The sequence below is a fragment of the Callithrix jacchus genome, chromosome 2, assembly GCF_049354715.1.
Source record: "Callithrix jacchus isolate 240 chromosome 2, calJac240_pri, whole genome shotgun sequence".
In the NCBI taxonomy this organism is placed as follows: domain Eukaryota; kingdom Metazoa; phylum Chordata; class Mammalia; order Primates; family Cebidae; genus Callithrix; species Callithrix jacchus.
The window spans coordinates 136,001,757-136,021,215 of NC_133503.1; the positions used below are offsets into that span (position 1 = coordinate 136,001,757).

General features: G+C 39.6%; 2 protein-coding genes across 10 annotated transcripts in view; one reads left to right on the forward strand and one right to left on the reverse strand.

The window, feature by feature from the left end:
- The window catches only part of ANKRD31 (ankyrin repeat domain 31), a 211,792-nt gene extending 196,045 nt beyond the window's left edge, over positions 1 to 15,747 (forward strand). For 4 of the 9 annotated variants that reach the window (XM_035291395.3, XM_035291397.3, XM_078365332.1 and 1 more), the window contains one exon: positions 5,612 to 15,746. In XM_035291395.3, coding sequence (XP_035147286.3) covers positions 5,612 to 5,757 — 146 coding nt within the window. In that variant the 3' untranslated portion in view covers positions 5,758 to 15,746. Of the gene's footprint in view, positions 1 to 5,611 lie in introns of all 9 variants that reach the window. The other 5 variants (XM_008991929.5, XM_008991931.5, XM_035291394.3 and 2 more) reach the window with 2 other exon arrangements.
- The window catches only part of LOC144581531 (uncharacterized), a 26,679-nt gene continuing 7,220 nt past the window's right edge, over positions 1 to 19,459 (reverse strand). Inside the window, exons 4-5 of the mRNA XM_078365731.1 lie at positions 5,568 to 5,649; positions 1 to 3,739 (exon numbers count right to left, since the gene is read on the reverse strand). The gene's annotated coding sequence lies outside the window, so the exon portion shown is untranslated. The remainder of the gene's footprint in view (positions 3,740 to 5,567; positions 5,650 to 19,459) is intronic.

Consider the following 19,459-nt stretch of genomic DNA (forward strand, 5'->3'; position numbering starts at 1 on the left):
TTTTCTTTTTTTGTTGAGTCTCTGCTGGGTTTTGGTATCAGGATGATGTTGGTCTTATAAAATGATTTGGGAAGGATTCCCTCTTTTTGGATTGTTTGGAATAGTTTCAGAAGGAATGGTACCAACTCCTCTTTGTACATCTGGTAGAATTCAGCTGTGAACCCATCTGGACCTGGACTTTTTTTGGTTGGTAGGCTAATTGCTGCCTCAAATTCAGCCCTTGTTATTGGTCTGTTCGAGGTTTCAACTTCTTCCTGGTTTAGGCTTGGGAGGGTGCAAGTGTCCAGGAATTTATCCATTTCTTCCAGGTTTACTGGTTTATGTGCATAGAGTTGTCTGTAGTAATCTCTGATGGTAATTTGTATTTCTGTGGAATCTGTGGTTATATACCCTTTATCATTTTTTATTGCATCTATTTGATTCTTCTGTCTTCTTTTTTATTAATCTGGCTAGTGGTCTATTTTGTTGATCTTTTCAAAACACCAGCTCCTGGATTTATTGATGTTTTTGAAGAGTTTTTTGTATCTCTGCCTTCTTCAGTTCTGCTCTGATCTTAGTTATTTCATATCCTCTGCTAGCTTTTGAGGTTTTTTGATCTTGCTGCTCTAGCTCTTTCAATTTTGACGATAGGATGTCAATTTTAGATCTTTCCTCACTTCTCTGGTGGGAATTTATTGCTATAAATTTCCCTCTAGACCCTGCTTTAAATGTGTCCCAGAGATTCTGGTATGTTTTGTCTTCGTTCTCGTTGGTTTCAAAGAACATCTTTATTTCTGTGTTCATTTCATTGTTTATCCAGTTGACATTCAGGAGCCAGTTTTCAGTTTCCATGAGGTTGTGTGGTTCTGAGTTAGTTTCTGAATTCTGAGTTCTAATTTGATTGTACTGTGGTCTGAGAGACTGTTTGTTATGATTTCCATTCTTTTGCATTTGCTGAGGAGTGATTTACCTCCAGTTATGTGGTCAGTTTCAGAGTAGGTGCCATGTGGTGCTGAGAAGAATGTATATTGTGTGGATTTGGGGTGGAGATTTCTGTAGATATCTATTAGGTCCACTTGGTCCAGATCTGAGTTCAAATCCTGGATATCCTTGTTAATTTTCTGTCTTGTTGATCTGTCTAATATTGACAGTGGAGTGTTAAAGTCTCCCAATGTTGTTGTGTGGGAGTCTAAGTCTCTTTATAGGTCATTAAGAACTTGCTTTATGAAACTGGGTGCTCCTGTATTGGGTGCGTATATATTTAGGATCATTAGCTCTTCTTGAGGCATTGATCGTTTACCATTTTGTAATGCCCTTCTTTGTCTCTTTTGATCTTTGTTGGTTTGAAGTCCATTTTATCAGAGACCATGATTGCAACTCCTGCTTTTCTTTGCTCTCCATTTGCTTGATAAATATTCCTCCATCCCTTTATTTTTAGCCTATGTGTGTTATTTTTAGCCATCTTTGCATGTAAGATGGGTTTCTTTAATACAGCACACTGATGGGTTTTGACTTTTTATCCAATTTGCCAGTCTGTGTCTTTTGATTGGGGCATTTAGTCCATTTACATTTAAGGTTAATATTGTTATGTGTGAATTTGATCCTGCCATTTTGATGCTAGCTGGTTGTTTTGCCCATTAGTTGACATATTTTCTTTATTGTATCAATGGTCTTTACCATTTGGTACATTTTTGGAGTGGCTGGTACTGGTTGTTTCTTTCCTTGTTTAGTGCTTCTTTCAGGAGCTCTTGTAAGGCAGGCCTGGTGGTTACAAAATCTCTCAACAATTGCTTATCCATAAAGGATTTTCTTTCTCCTTTGCTTATGAAGCTTAGTTTGGCTGGATATGAAATTCTAGGTTGAAAGTTATTTTTTTTAAGGATGTTGAATATTGGCCCCCACTCTCTTCTGGCTTGTAGGGTTTCTGCTGAGAGATCTGCTGTGAGTCTAATGGCCTTCCCTTTGTGGTAACCTGACCTTTCTCTCTGGCTGCCCTTAGCATTTCTTCCTTCATTTAAACCCTGGTGAATCTGACGATTATGTGCCCTTGGGTTGCTCTTCTTGAGGAATGTCTTTGTGGTGTTCTCTGTATTTCCTGGACTTCAATGTTGGCCTGTCTTGCTAGGTTGGGGAAGTTCTCCTGGATAATATCCTGAAGAGTGTTTTCCAGCTTGGATTCATTCTCTCCATCACATTCAGGTACACCTATCAAACGTAGATTAGGTCTTTTCACATAATCCCATATTTCTTGGAGGCTTTGTTCATTTCTTTTCACTCTTTTTTCTCTATTCTTACCTTCTCATTTTATTTCATTGAGTTGATTTTCAATCTCTGATATCCTTTCTTCTGCTTGGTCAATTTGGCTATTCAAACTTGTGTATGCTTCACGAAGTTCTCTTGTTCTGTTTTTCAGCTCTGTCAAGTCATTTATATTCTTCTCTAAGCTGTTTATCCTAGTTAGCATCTCATCTAACCCTTTTTCTAGGTTCTTAGCTTCTTTGCATTGGGTTAGAATATGTTCTTTTAGCTCTGAGAAGTTTGTTATTGCCCACCTTCTGAAGCCTGTTGCTGTCAATTCATCAGACTCATTCTCCACCCATCTTTGATCCCTAGCTGGTGAAGAGTTGTGATCCCTTGGAGGAGGAGAGGCGTTCTGGTTTTTGGTGTTTTCCTCCTTTTTGCACTGGTTTCTTCCCATCTTAATGGTTTTATCTACCTGTGGTCTTTTTAGTTGGTGACTTTCGGATGGGGTCTCTGAGTAGATGTCCTTTTTGTTGATGTTAAAGCTATTTCTTTCTACTTCTTAGTTTTCCTTCTAGCAGGCTCCTCTGCTGCAGGACCGCTGGAGGTCCACTCCAGAACCTGCTCACCTAGGGATCGCCTGCGGGGGCTGTAGAACAGCAAGGGTTGCTGCAGGTTTCTTCCTTTGCTATCCTTGTCCCAGAAGGGTACCTGCCAGATGTCAGCCTGATCTCCCCTTTATGAGGTGTCTCTTTGGGTATACAGGGGTCAGAAAGCTGCTTGAAGATACAGTCTGTCCCTTATAGGAGCTCAAGTGCTGTGCTGGGAGCTCCGCTGTTCAGTGCAAAGCTGTTGGGCAGGTACCTTTAAGTCTGCTGCAACTGAACTCATAACTGCCTCTTTTCCCAGGTGCTCTGTCCTAGGAAGGTTGACTTTATTTATAAGTCCCTGTTGTGCTGCTGCCTTTTTTTAAAGATGCCCTGCTCTGCATGGAGTAGTCTAGTCACAGTCTCCCAGCAGAGGCGTTGCTGAGCTGCCACAGGCTCTGCCCTGCTGCTGTGTGAACTGCCTTGGTTGTGGTGGACTGCCTCAGTATTGGGGGACACCCTTCCTCGCACTGAGCTGGATGGTCCTGGGTCCAGCTGTGCTTGCTGCAAAACTCTCAATCCAGAGCGTTTCAGATTGCTTGTTTTGTAGGGGTGGTACCCGCTGAGCCTGATCCCCTGGCGCCCTGTCTTAGCCCCCTCCCTTTCAGTTGAATAGGTGGCTCTGTCTCCCAGGTGGGAGACAGCCAAAAAGGCAGCCCAGACTTGTGTGAGTTTCTGTGCGCTGATGTGGCACTGTCTGAAACCACTGAGCTGAAAACTCGTGGTATTTTTTGGCCCAGGAATCTCCTGGTCTGTGGGCAATGAAAACTTCTTTGGAAATGTGATGAGCACTCACCCTTTGCACTGCTCTGCCTGGGAACTGCACTCCGGAGCTGTTCCTATTTGGCCATCTTGGATCTGTCTGGCAGAGCCTTTTAAAAGGTAAAATGTTTTACATTATAAATTGTAAAATGTTAAAATGTAAAAGTCTGCTTCTGAGTATCAGTCTTATAGAAGTATTGGCACATGCCTGAATAGTGAAAAGTGATGAATAAATTACAAATTATAAACAAACTATGGTAGATACATCAAGTTTTTCAAATCATAACAAAAGTGGGGGATAGTATCTTATAGAGGAAAAGACTAGTGTAAAAAATAGTGTTTAAATGATGAAACTAGACTAACTTTGATGAAAATAATTTAAGTTAATATGTAAAGATTTATTTCTCTGGGTTTTTTAAGAGAAAAATGTTCCCTCACTTTTATGAGATACTTTGTTTCAGGAAGTCTATAAAACAAAGCTCCTAATAAGGGAATTACTATGTTTACATTTGGACCTTGTATAAAAAAGTTTAAATTCTTTGGATTGTAAGTGATGATTTAAAAACCAAATCAGACTGGCTTATACCCCTCAAAAAGGAATTTTATTGACTCATGTACATGAAAGACCGGGAACAGATCTTCAGGTTTCATTCAGTGTTCAAAGAGCATGACAATGCACCAGTTTCTCTTGCTTTCCATTTCTCAGCTCCATTTCCTTCCTCATTTTGGCTCCATCCTAATACCCTTTCTTTTCATCATCCCAGGCCTACATGCTTCCAGGTTCAAGTCTAAAAAAGAAGACTATGTATGTGACTCTTTGCCAAAATACCCATTAAAAATCTTATTGCACTTTGGGAGGCCAAGGTTGGCCAATCACCTAATATTAAGAGTTCAAGACCAGCATGGCAAAACCCCACCTCTACTAAAAACATGGCCAAACCCTGCCTCTACTAAAAATACAAAAATTAGCCAGGCATGGTGGTTGGTGCCTGTAATCCCAACTACTCTGGAGGCTGAGGCAGGAGAATCACTTGAACCCGGGAGGCAGAGGTTGCAGTGAACCCAGATGGGCCATTGCACTCCAATCTAGGCAACAGAGAGAAACTCCATTTCAAAAACAAAAAAAACTCATTGCATGTCACTTCCCTCTGAATGGGATGTGTTCTCACTCCTGATTCAGTGCCTGTTCACTGACTGGTATAGATCTAAGCAAATTAGGAGGTTGAAAACAACTCTACCAGAAGCACATGGGCCAAATATTGGGGAAGGGTTGGCCATACAGACACCACACTCATATTTTTGCTGTCTGTGAAATAAGATTCAACTTGCTGAATGATGTACAGCTTATATAGCCAATCTCAGAGAAAAAAAAGTTTCTCAGACTGTCAGGGAGCTTGAAGAAACCAGTTTTAGGATCATTGGCCTCTTAGACTAGCAGAGCCAAAAGGAACTCTCTTGATCATCACCCCTCTCACATCTCCAAGAGATGGAAGTCTGGAAAAGCCATATAATTTGCTTGAGATCACACACCAAGTTTGTGGCAGAGGCAGGACTAAAAATCTTATAGCTTAATACTCTTTTTAGTAATAATAGTAGCATCTAGTATTTATTATTTTCTATATGCCTAGCAGTATGCTAAGAATTTCTCATGCAAAATCTCACTTAATACAGCTATTTTATTCTCAGTTTATTGGAAATTGAGGCACAGAGGAGCTTGTACAACTACCTTCTAAGCTTCCACCATCCTTTTTCTGCTGATGTTTTAGACTTCAGACAGGCCTCTCTTTCCCAAGATCAGCCAATGCTGGTTCATAGCTTTGTCTTGAGTACAGAAAACAGGTTGAGGGGAAAAGGTCCTGATCGGAAAACCTTTTACATGTGCTTTCACAGAGACTCGATTGGATTCTAGGATTTGTAATAGCAAAATTTAAATCTTACATTTCAGAGGGTACTTTTTAATTTGTTGATACTTCTTTAAACAGGAACTTCCAGAGAGCCAATGCAAAGCATCCCACGTTATCTACAAATAAATGAAATACTATTAATCAGTGATCAAGAATTTCTCCCATGCCATATAATGGATCAGCATTGGAAGTTTTGTGTGGAATGTGAGGAACTAACACTCTAAAACCTTGGTTACTTAATATTTTATTAAGTATTTGTTCAAATTATCAACAAACATTTATATTTCATCTTGTATAATCTGGTGGGCCTATTTTAACACACACTTATGAGTTGCTATTTAAGATGTATGTTTACTATCCTTAAAATGTATATAACTGTTCAATAATTATGTAACATTAATGTTTTTTGCCATTGTATGTTTGAACTAGACCATATTGATTGGCTCTGTGGCTTTCTTTTTACTAACATAAACTTAAAACTAATTTTTCAATCAACACCTCTACCTTGGTACAAGTAACAATTGATTCCTAAGTGAAATGAGGATACAAGTAAGAGTAATCCATGGATAACTGGTCCTTAAAAGGCCCAGGTTTAAATGAATTCCTTAAGAACTTAAAGTCCTAATACCTTTCCACATTTTCTTTGAAGTTTTTCTCAAAATCAAAATGTAAAATTATGAAGGAGTTTTAAGTTTCGTAAAACTTATTGTAGATAGGAGTATAGCTGTGGTACGTCTTGGAACGAAGTATGTTTACACTATACCATACTCTATTAAGTGTATAATGTCATATCTTAAAACAATCAATGTATGTACCTTAGTTTAAAAATACTTTATTGCTAAAAAATATGACCGTCTGAGCCTTCAGAAGGTTGTAATCTTTTTGGTGGTAGAGGGTCTTGCCTTGATGTTGATGGCTGCTAATCATGGTGGTGGTTGCTGAAGGTTAAGGTAGCTGTGGCAATTTCTTAAAATAAGACAACAGTGAAATTTGCCACATCAATAGACTCTTTCTTTCATTAAAGATTTATCTGTAACATGCACTGCTTTTCAGTAGCATTTTAGCCACAGTAAAACTTTGAAAACTGGAGTCAACCCTCTTACACCCTGCTGCTGCTTTATCAACTAAGTTTATGGAATACCCTAAATCCTTAGAGTAGATTTTGTCTTAAGAAACCACTTTCTTTGCTCATTCATAAGAAGCAACTCCTTATCCATTCAGGTTTGATCATGAGATTTCAACAATTCAGTCACATCTTCAGGCTCCAGTTCTAATTCTAGTTGTCTTGCTATTTCCACCATATCTGCAGTTGTTTCCTATCCTAAAGTCTTAAATCCCTCAAAGTCATCCATGAGGATTGGAATAAACTTCTTCCAAACTCCTGTTAAGGTTGATATTTTGATCTCCTATGAATCACGGATGTTCTTAATGACATCTAGAATGGTGAATTCTTTCCAGAAGGTTTTCAATTTACTTTGTTCAGATCCATCAGAGGAATCACTATCTATGGCACCTATAGCCTTACAAAATATATTTCTTAAATAATAAGACTTAGAAGTCAAAATTACTCCTTGATATATGGGCTGCAGAATAGAAACTGTATTGGCAGGCATGAAAACAACATTAATCTCCTTGTACATCTCCATCAGAGCTCTTGGGTGACTAGGTGCATTGCCAAGAGCAGTAATATTTTGAAAGAAATCTTTTATTCTGAACAGTAGGTCTCAACAGAGGGATTTAAATATTCAGTAAACCATGCTGTAAACAAATGTGCTGTCATCCAAGCTTTATGGTTCCAATTCTTGAGCACAGACAGAGTCGGTTTTGCATAGGCCTCTAGGATTTTCAGAATGTTACATGAGAATTGGTTTTGACATAAAGTCACCAGTTGCATTAATCCCTAACAAGAGGCAACCTGTCTTTTGAAGCTTTGAAGCCAGACATTGATTTCTCCTCGTTAGCTATAAGAGTCCTTCATAGCATCTTCTTCCAGTAGAAGGCTGATTCATCTACGATGAAAATCTGTTTAGCGTAGCCACCTTCATCAATAATCTAGACAGGTCTTCTGGACAATTTACTACAACATCTACATTAGCACTTGCTGCTTTACCTTGTATTTATGTTGTAGAGACAACTTCTTTCTTTAAACCTCATGAACAAGCAACTGCCAGCTTCAAACTTTTCTTTGGCAGCTTCCTCACCTCTCTTAGCCTTCATAGAATTGGAGTTAGGGCCTCGCTCTGGATTAGGTCTTGGCTTAAGGAACGTTGTAGCCAGTCTGATCTTCTATCCAGACAACTCAAACTTGCTCTATATCAGCAATTAGGCTGCTTTGCTTTGTTATCATTTGCGTGTTCACTGTAGTAGCACTTTTAATTTCCTTCAAGAATTCTTCCTTTGCATTCACAATTTACCTAACAGTTTGATACAAGACACCTGGCTTTAGGCAAATCCCAGCTTTCAATATGCCTTTTTCACTAAGCTTAATCATTTCCAGCTTTTGATTTAAAGGGAGAGATGTGCAACTCTTTATTTCACTTGAACACTTAGGCCATTATAGGGTTACTAGTTGGCCTAACTTCAATATTATTGGAACAAAACAATTATAATAATAACATCAAAGGTCACTGCTCACAGATTACCATAAAAGATTTAATAACAAAAAAGTTTGAAATACTTCGAGAATTACCCACATGTGACACAGACACGAAGTGAGCACATGCTGTTGGAAAAATGGTGCTGATAGACTTGCTCAATGCAGGATTGCCACAAACCTTCAATTAAAAAAAAAAAGTAATATCTACAAAGTGCAATAAAATGAGGTGTGCCTGCACTCATGCAAGAGCAATCATTTTGGTGGGTGGTGATACGGTTTTGCTTTTTGAATGTTTTCTTATTTTAAATGTGTAGAATATTAAGGTACATCTTTAGAATATATAAGAAACTGCTTAACAGTGGCCTCTGGAGAAATAAATTATGGGTCTGGAGAACCAAGGAAAAATACCTACTTTTGACTACATGTGCCATTTGGCAAATTTGAAATGGGTACTATGTGTGTGTTCTTTCTATTTAGATTTAAAAAAAAATTAGATATCTGAAAACATCTGGAAATGTTTACCTATTAATAAAAGTGTAAATCGTTTTATTTTTCTTCCTTTAAGAGTAGAATGAAAATATTCAGAATAGAATAACCCTACATATTGTAATATTTGAGAAGTAACAGAAAATTGTATTGTTTCATTATAATTTCCTTGGAGTACCTATTTTTCTAATTCTTAATCTGTATGAGACTTTATTCTATATTTTGCTTTATTGTTTAAGAAAATATTTAAAATAGGGCCATTTGAGAATATGTACTAATTATATAATTAAGTAAAATCAAATTGTTGGACAATGCTTAATGCAAATACTGGTTTTATTAAAGAAAAATCATATGCCTTTGCATGCATAATATATACACATATACTGGTATATATGTAGATAAAGTATATTATTATATATGTGTACTCTATATATTATATAATATATACTTTTTAAGGTATAGCTCTGAAAATGTCTGTTTGTATGTATGTGGGGTGGAGGTGGGGATATGTTCAGTAAAAGGTCTAGAATGCTACAGATAAAACTGTTTGCAGTGCCCATCCCTAAGGAAGCTAGACTGAGGAGGATGAAAGGGTACTTTTCTAGTTTACTTCCAACTTTAAAAAGAAAGTAAGCACACATTTCTTTTGTAATTAAAAAAAATTAAGATAATTTTAAAACGGGCATTTTGTTTAGTGATTACAAGCTATAAAAGTCACACATGCTAAGTTTTTAATACTAAAGATCTTGCAATTCTAAGTTTTCATTTTGGTAATCAAATTCTTAATTTTCCAAGCCCATTTACTCTATTTTATATACCGACTGGTGACTGAAATAACATCAGTTGCCCTTCAGGCATGCTGAGTATTGCGCAAACTAAACAACCAAAGGCTCTGCTCCAACTAGGGTCAGAGAGCACTACCTTACCCTAGATTACCTCTGTGAGAAGACTGGGCAACTTAGAATGTTAGCTACATGTTTTAACTACTCTGTTAGTTAAAGGTGTCTAAATGAAACCTTTAGGCTTCTGACCCTAAACCATAGATGAAGAATATCTAATAATCCAGTCTCCTACATGGGACTTTTGTCCGTTTTACAAAACTGATTTTTTAACATCTCTGGAATACTCCATACCCAAAAAGGAAGCCTATTCCTTTTCAAACAGGTAGTCCTCAGTGTTAGAAAGCTGGAACCCCTATGTCCCAGGCCTCACAACCCTAATGATTAATACTATTTTTTTACAAGCTGAATTATTATGGCACAGCTTCCACTGGCTTGACTGTTGGAAAATTCTTAACATACATTGCTATGATTTGATGGTTTGCTCTGAAACTCATGTTAAAACTTCATCCCCAATGTAGTAGTGATGGAGGTGGAGCCTTTAAGAAGTGACTAGGTCATGAGGGCCAGGTCTCATGAATAATAAATTGATTAGTTTTTTCATGGATTAATGTATTAATGGCTTATTATGAGAGTGGGTTATAGTTGTCACAAAACTGGGTCTGTATAAAAAGCTAGGTTGGCTCTCTCTGGTGAACTCCCTACCCCGTGATGATGCCCTGCACTCCCTCGGGACTCCAGAGGGTCCCCACAAGCAAGAAGGCACTCATCAGATGTGGCCCTGAGACCACAGATTTCCCAGCTAGAATGATAAAAAACAAAAATTTCTTTATAAATAGCCCATTCTCACGTATTCAGTGAGACTAAAACAGAAAGCAGACTAAAACATACACCTTGTCCTTTTCTTCTCAGTTTGGCTTTCATTCAGTCCCTTCAACTTCCTCTCCTGAGCTCAGTTCTTATCAATGCCTGTCTGGACTACATGCAACAGCAATCCTAACCCATTTTTCATACTCCCACTCTTTCCCTTATTATACACCTGTGACACATTGCTGCCAAATTACTCTTCTTAAAGATCTATGTTACTTCCCTGCTGCTGCAAAAAGCAAAATCTAGGCCCAGTATTCAAGATTACCTAACAATCTGGCCCTAACATAACCTTTCAACTTTACCTCCCAATGCTCTCTAACCTTTAACTTTGAGCTCCCTTTTCATCTCTGTTACAGGCTGAATTGTGTACCTCAAAAATTCATATTTTGAGGTCCTAACCCCCAGTACCTCAGACTGTGACTGTATTGTACAGGTATGATTAAATTATAATAAGGTTTCTTCTTATAAGGATATCAGTCAAACTGTACTCCAATCCAATCTGACTGATATCCTTATAAGAATAAAAAATTGGGACACACAAAGGAACACCAGGGATACATGCACACAGATAAAAGATGATGTGAGGACCCAGCAAAAACGCAGCCATCTACAAACCAGGGAGGAGACCTAAGAATGAAATCAACCATGTGGACATTTTGACCCTGGATTTTGCACTTGTTTTAAGCTACCCATTTTGTGATATTTTGTTATGGCAACCCTAGCAAACTAATATAATCCCTAACTCTCCCCTACATTTGTTTATACTATTTCCCCTACTTGGAATGTTCCCTCCTCTCTCTGCCCATCTATGTTTTTCTTATTCTTTGAGGTCTCTCCTCAGATAAGACCTTCTAGGTTGCTTTCTCAGACCATCCCAATCCAAGCCCTTAACATTTACTGCCTGGCTGTATTAGTCTGTTATCACATTGCCATAAATACATAATCGAGACTGGGTAACATATTAAAAAAAGAGGTTTAATTGGCTCATGTTTGTGCAGGCTATACAGGAAGCATGATGCTGGCCATCTGCTTGGCTTCTAGGGAGGCCTCAGGAAACTTATAATTATGGCAGAAGGCAAAGGGTAAGCAGGCATGCCTTATGTGGTGGGAGCAGGAGGAAGTGGGGGGAGGTGCCACATACTTTTAAACAACCAGATCTCATGAGAACTCTATCATGAGAACAGTACTAAAGGGATGATGCTAAACCATCAGAAACCACCCCATGATCCAATCACCTCCCACCAGGCCCACTTCCAATACCGGGGATTACAACTGAACATGAGATTTGGGTGGGGACACAGAGCCAAACTATATCACTGACATTACTAGTTTTCTTTTCATGGTTTTTCTACCCCATGTATCTGAAGACTTGTTGAGATCAGGTTCAGGGTTTTACACTTTGTATTCTCTATAAAATATCTTGAACATAGTAAGTGTTTGAGAAATATCAACCAATTAGTGTTTTCAGATACAATAACAGAAAACCCTACTCAAAATGGCTTAAGCAATAAGGAAGACGTATCATTTCATTGAACAAATCCAGAGGCAGGAACTGCAGGGTTGATTAATTTGTCAACTCAACAATGTCATTATTGTTTTCACCGTTCTTCCTGCTCCCTTCACAGTGCCAAGATGACTCTGCTCTTACAGGTCGTTCATTACACATGTAGAAACAGCATCGTTAGGATAAGGAATTAGACATTTTTTTTCAAGACACTTATTTTGGAAAGAAACCTTCCATGAACACACCCTAACCCCAGGAAACTTGTGTCTCATTGGCCAGAATTGTACCACCCACCATTCCTCGCTAGCCAGGGAAGTAGTGTTACCTTAATTGGTTGAGAGAAGTACCTGCATATGTACAGGTGAGCAGTGCACTGTACAAATTCCAGACCCTGCCAGTTAAAAAAACAAATGAGCATGCAAAAACAAAATGGGGGAGAGTGGACAGAGGAGATTGAGGTGAGAGCTAATATTTATTGGGCACTTATATATGCCAGTCATTGTTATAAGCATCTTTGATACATTAACTCATTTAATCCTCACCACAACTTAAGAGGTAGGAGATTATTATCATCCCCATTTTGTACATGGGTTAGCAGGTATAGGATGAAGTCATGTGACCCAAAGTCCCATAGCAGCTACCAGGTGGTAGAGCAGAGATTCAAACCTGGTAATCTGGCATCAGCACTCATGCTGTTAGGCATGAGTGTCTAACTCAACCTAAAAGCAGTTAGGTTGTCTCTTGCTCAACCAAAAGTATTTACCTCAAAATATATGTTAAGTGATTAAAACAGTGTCAGCATCATTCTATAATGGTAGCCCTATTGATTCCTTCCACTTATACATGCTGGGAGAGTCAACGTTTGCTCCCTTTGGTGAATGAAAGGCAGTCAGGGTAGACAGAAATACTTATTGAGGGCAAAGCCTAATAGCTCACACATGTAATCCCAACCATTTGGGAGGCTAAAGCAGAAGGATCGCTTGAGCCCAGGAATTTGAGGTTATGGTGAACTGTGATTGCACCACCACCCTTCAGCATGGGTGACAGAGTGAGCCCTTGTCTCTAAAAAATAAACATAAATTCACTGGGAGAAAATGGAATTAAGTCTCACTGATAAGTTCTAATATAAACACATTGGTGCCTGCTCTGGAGTCTCTCTTTTTCACTCTACGGCATTCGAGGTTAAAAAAAATTAAGCTTTATTCAAAGCTTATTCCATTTGAGTATTTCTCAAATTCAGTGTGCATTGGGAACTATCTAAGTGAATGCATGTGCCCAGTGGGCCTGGATTTTAAGTCCCTTTGGATTTTCTTTGCTATTGAAGGCTAAGAGCACATCAGCTCTACATGTGTTTCTTTGGAGTCCCTCTCCTATTTTTTTCTCATCTCATTTTCTTGAAGCCTATTTTAAAGAAACCAGGGACATATCTTTCTTAACATGTAAAAGCCAAGTGGTTCATTTCTGCATAAACTTCATTTTAATATTCTTAATGTCCCTAATTTTTTTTTAACCATCTAAATAAGAGGAACAGAATTTGAGGTCACGTCAAATCAACTTGCCTCAGACTTAAGCCCCTAGTTCAGGATTTGTGGTTAACTTCCTAATTCCTGGACATATTTTTAAGTTCCTTTTTTCCATTTGGGCTACGATGCTTTTTAGGCTTTTAAAGTAAGAATGATAGATGCAAACATTTGAAGCTGTAACGACAATACTGGTACTTCTAAAAGTTAAAAGCAGTTAACATTTATGTTTTTGGCTGTTCACAAGACACCTTAAAAGTTCCATGACGTATGGCAGTTTGGCTGAGATGTGAGGTTGTATCTTATCCTTCAAAGCTGGAGGCAAGGAAGTGGTAAGGCAAGTTGCCTAGCTGGTGGGTGAGCCGCACCAGTCACCTCACATCTTTATCTCAGCAGAGCTTTTTTGTTCTCTGTTCCTTATTGCCTACACAATAACTGTCATGAAATAATTAAGTAGAGCAAAGTCAAAACTATGTTTCTTTGTGTAGAAATGGCTCCAAAAGAAATGCTGATGATGGAAATGAAAAGGTTTAAGAAAATGTGTCTTAGCCCCCACCCAAAATCCAGAATAAATTTTTAGAAATAGCCACATTTAGAAGAGCCCAGCTCTGTGCCACAAATGACTTTATATGTAGTAAAGCCCCTAGCCTTCTGGAATAGTGGACCATCTTCAGCCCTCTGGAATTGTGGAATTGTGGCTTCCTTCAGAAGCCCTGTGGGATGACTTGAGCCTCATAGTCTACTAACACCCCACTTTTAGTACCTCTGCCCCATTTCTCTACATTTTCCCAAGAAGTTACACTCTCCTACTGTGGCTGCTTTTCTATGAAACTTTCTATCAGCCTGCCGGACAGGCTGGTCCTTGGGCATTGCTGTCAGTCTCTAGTGCTGACACAACTTCCTCCATCCTTCTGCTTTATGCTAACCTCATCCCACCTGGTTCCTTTATCCCCACAGCACCATCCACCCCAGCTGATGTGGACCAAGCTTTTCTTAAGGCTTGCTGGCAAAGAGGAAGGAGTTAATAGTACGGCACAGCAAATAGCTTAAAATGACTGGATGTGACCTCTACCACAGAGAATTTCTCCTTGTTGACATTCTCTTCAGACCTGTTTTTGGCTGAGGAAGCAGCATAGGGCAGAGGATATGTATAGGCTCTAGGCTGACATCCCACCTCTACCAATCCCTAGTCATAAAACCTTGTCATCCTCCCCAGTCTCATCCTATGTCTGTAAATGGGGCTGCCAATGTGCCTCCCTCCTACAGTTTTTGTGGGGGATTAAATGAGGTAATCTGTGCAAAGCAGGCATCACAGTCACTGATACATAGTGACTGCTCAATAAATGATAGCTGTTGTTATTATGAAGATTATGTGAGCCAGGCTCTCCTCTTTCTCTCTAAACCTCTGATTAGCAACACTTCTGCATCTCTCTCTCTCCTCTGCACCCCACCCCCGCAAACACACACACAAACACACCTCCCTTGTATCCAACACAGCAGAATCTTTAAGAATGAGTCTGAGCATCAGTAATTTAAGCTTCCCAGGAACTATGGTTTGAATGTGTTCCCAAAGTTCATGTATTGGAAATTTAATCCTCAATGCAACTGTGTTGAGAGGTGGAACCTTTAAGAGGTGATTACATCATGAGGGGTCTGCCCTCATGATTGAGTTAGCACCATTATCAGGGAGTGGGCTCCTAATAAAAAGATGAGTTCAACCCCCTTACTCTCTTGCTCTTGAGCTCTCTTGTCTTTCCAATTTCCACCATGGAATGACACAGCAGGAAGACCCTTGCCAGATGCTGGCACCATGCTGTTGAACTTCCCAGCCTCCAGAATTGTGAACCATAAACTCCCATTGTTTATAAATCACTCAGTCTCAGGTATTCTGTTATAGCAACACAAAACTAAAATACCAGAGGACTATAATATGAAGTCAAATTGAAAGCCACTGCTATAGACTCTTCCCATCTCCCATTCTTCCCTCTTTATTTGGCCACCCATCACCTTTCTCCAGGCTGTGAAAAAATTCAGAATCTCTCCGTTTCTGCTGAGTTTATTTTAATCATAGCATTTTGATGCTGTCTCTTTCACCCCTGCCCATATAGGCTTTGGCTTTCTTAGCATTAAAACATTCTTGTAGGTGTCTTCTTTCTCCAGCCAAAAAGTACAAGAGATTACACTGAGTTGTTGCTTTAAACAACTTTTCACAATAGCAAGAAGCTTCTGCTGTTTTCCTCAAATTGGGTTATAATATAAGTTACTGCACATGTCCTTCCAGAATAGGAGATCAAGGATGTCTGCTGTGGGACACAAGAAGCTGGAAGCCACTGGAACACAATGTAGCAATATTACTTGCTAGCAATTTTATTGCTAATATCAGTATTATCAGATACTTATAAAATATTTCTGCAAACCTCAGGGTTTTTCAGCCTTGGCTGCACAGTAGAATCACCTGATGAGCTTTAATACTCTGCCCAAGTCTGCCTCCACCTAAGAGATTCTAATTTCATTGGTCCGGAGTGGGTATCAGTATTTTTTACATCTCCCCCGGATGACTGCAATGAGCAGCCACTGACTTCTGCAACCTGCTGTTATCAACTCACTTTTCTTTCCCACCAACCCTCAATTACTGTAGTAATGCATATTTCCCAGACTGTCCCATTAAAAGGAACACCTGGGATGTGTCTTAAAACTATAGATTCCTGAGGCACTCTAGGCTTACTGAATCAGAACCTGCAGCATTTTTTTTTTTTCCAAATGCCTACGTGAGTCTTATCAGGCAAATGTGGGGAACATTCATCCAAGTTATCTTAGTCCATTTTCAGTTGGTTAATATGTATTTTATTCATTCATTTAACAACTATTTAATGAGCACCTAATATGTTCCCAACATTTCTTCAGGTGCGAGGAATACAGCAGAGAATAAGACAAAGCTCATTCCCTCACAGATAGTATGTCTAAGAGCAGAGTAAATAAGCAACAATTTAATTTCAGATTGTAATAAATGTCATAAAGCAGGAAAAAGGCCAACAGGTGATGTGGAGGTGGGACAGGCCATAGTTCTAAAAAGCATAGTCAAGGAGGGCCTGTTTTAAAGAAGTTGCATCTGAACAGAGAACAGAGTGATAACTGCTTACAAATTCCATTGCAACCACACTTACATAATTTTTATTCTATATGTCTCATGTGTCCTGAATTAGATGGGATTTTCTTATGGTCAGGAACTGTCTTTTATATTTTTGTACTTTCCCATAGCAACGAGTGTAGCACTTTGCACAAGCAAGACTCAGTGAATCACACTAGAATCAAAAGCATTTCAAGCTTAAATATACTTTTAAAGTCAGCCAGCAGAAGATTCAGCAAGTTACCTGCTTGCTAAGCAAAGGAAAATCCAGGGAAAGACATCAAATCATTAGATACTCAGACCAACACTAGATTTCCTGCTTGCTTTCAGCTGCTAGTCGTAGTTGCAGATCCTTATCAGAAAGTCTTCAAAACATGGCAAGATCTGGTCACCTGTGTATAACTTTACACATTTCTGAGATTAGATACTGAGTTGCAATTGTCAATTTCTGCTGGCATACCATCCTGTAATGGAACTTCTTGTTTTTATACTCAGCTTCCCCTACACTTCTTATCAGTGATTCTGAGTGCCCTCCAAGTTTCATTCAACCCCTATTTCTTTTTTTTTTTTTTTTTTTTTTGAGACAGAGTCCCACTCCTTCACCTGGCACCAGGCTGGAGTGCAGTGGACCTCAGCTCACAGCCTTGGTTTTTCAGTCTCTGCCTCTGTCAACCCCTATTTCTTTGAGATAATCAGCGAAGTTCTGCAGAAGCCCACTAGATCCTTTTAAGTCTCTGAAGGCCTAAAGGAGACTTCAATACACTTGCAAATCCTCAGCAGATTTAATGAAATCAGTTCAGATGTTTGGGAAAGATTTTTCACAATTCCAGTTTGAGATTCACATAGCTTTTAGGATTTCTTGCAGGATTCCCTTTTTCTTTAAATGCTTTCTTTGGACCAAAAACAATTCAATCAATACTAGAAGGCTGTCCCATGAGGCAACATTAGGGTGACATTCCTAACTGAGGAATATCCAGGCCAATATGCTTCATACCAACTCTACAAATGATTTGCTGTTTGACCTGTGCAAGTTACTTGACTCTTTGAGCCTTGGGATCCTTGGTTATAAAATAGGATGTCCCTTTCTCTGATGACATTCAGGATTGTCATAAAGATCAAATGAAATTCCTAAAAGGAGAGAGAACTTTTTTTTTAGGAGTCTCACTCTGTCACCCTGGCTAGAGTGCAGTGGCGTGATCTTGGCTCACTGCAACATCGGCCTCCCAGTTTCAAGTGATTCTTCTGCCTCAGCCTCCCAAGTAGCTGGGATTACAGTTGCCTGCCCCCGCCCCCCACTAATTATTGTATTTTTACTAGAGACGGGGTTTTGCCATGTTGGCAAGGCTGATCTCAAACTCCTGACCTCAAGTAATCTGCCTGCTTGGCCTCCCAAAGTGCTGGAATTACAGGTGTGAGCCACCATGCCCGGTGAAGAGAGCACTTCAAAGCATGGTAATTGCTATGGCATTACAGTACAGTAAAAGTAATTTACTGTGTTCTTAGTATGGTAGGTATTTGCATCCCTTCTTTCATTTCTGCATGAAACTTGAGAAGTAAAATTCTGCCAGGCACACTCTTCCCCTTGGAGCTGTGCTCTGATAAGCTCTTTATTTCTCGTCGCTTTTTCTATTTCTCCCTCACAGGTGTGCTTGAATCACCCTCACCTTGGAGTGCAGTCCTGTAGCCATATCCTCAGTGACTGTGCTCCATTTGGTCCCTAGATTGTCATTTGGGTCCAGTTAGTTGGCTCTTAGTGACTCCTGTCTTTATGTACTCAGTGCAAGGACTACCTCTGTAATTAAGAGTTTCTTGGAGGGCAGGGGCTGTGACTTACACCTCTGCATCCTTAGCTGAGGCAGTGTTTTTATTTGACTTTTGGAGATTGCACTGGGTTAAACAGCATTCTCTGAAAATTCATGTCTACCAGGAACCTGTGAACGTGACCTTATTTGGAAATAGGGTTTTTACCAATCAATCAAGTTAAAATGAGGTCATACTAGATTAGGGTGGGGCCTAAGTCCAATGAAAGAGGGAAATGTGTTTGCAGAGGAGACACAGGAAAAGGCCGGAGACTGGAGTGATGCAGCTACAAGCCAAGGAATGTCGAGAATTGCCAGCAACCACCAGAAGCTAGGAAGGGGCACAGTGGGATCACAGCCCTGCTAACACATTGATTTCAGGCTTCCAGCTTCCAGAGCTGTGAGGAAATACATTTCCGCTGTTTTAAGTGGTGCAGTCTGTGGTATTAGTTAGGCAGTCCTAGGAGGCTAATACAGGAATGCTAAGCACAACGAACATGCTTACAGTGTGGCAGAGACCATTCTGGAGGCCACTACCATCCTTGGGCAACCCACTTTCAGAAGATCTGCAGAGCAGGTTACAGCAAGGTTTTTGTTTGGTTTTTCATTTTGTTTTGTTTTGAGACAGAGTATCGCTGTTGTTGCCTGGGCTGGAGGGCAGTGGCATGATCTCGGCTCACTGCAACCTCTGCCTCCCAGGTTTTAGCAATTCTCCTGCCTCAGCTCCTGAGTAGCTGAGCTTACAGGTGCCTGCCACCACGCCTGGCTAATTTTTGTATTTTTAGTAGGGACGAAACTTCACCCTGTTGACCAGGCTGGTCTCGAACTCCTGACCAGCCTTGGCCTCCCAAAATACTGGGATTACACACATGAACCACTGTGCCCAGCCTATAGCAAGGTTTTAAGGGATGAAAGAGAGTAACTGAAGGCAGTGAGTAAAGAGGAGAGGGAAAGAGCTGGGTATGGTCTGAATTTAAAACAATCCAAAACAAAATTTGCAAACTTTATGATGATGAATAGGTTTTTAAGAAACAGTTTGCTTTAGGACAAAATAGTTGATTTGGAAGTTGGAAACAGAGAAGCAAGTGAGTGAATGGATATCCACTTTACGACATGATACATGCAAAATAGTAAAATTGACTTCTTTGGGAGGAAGTGTGTGTGTTTCCTAGCATGGCTTGTTTG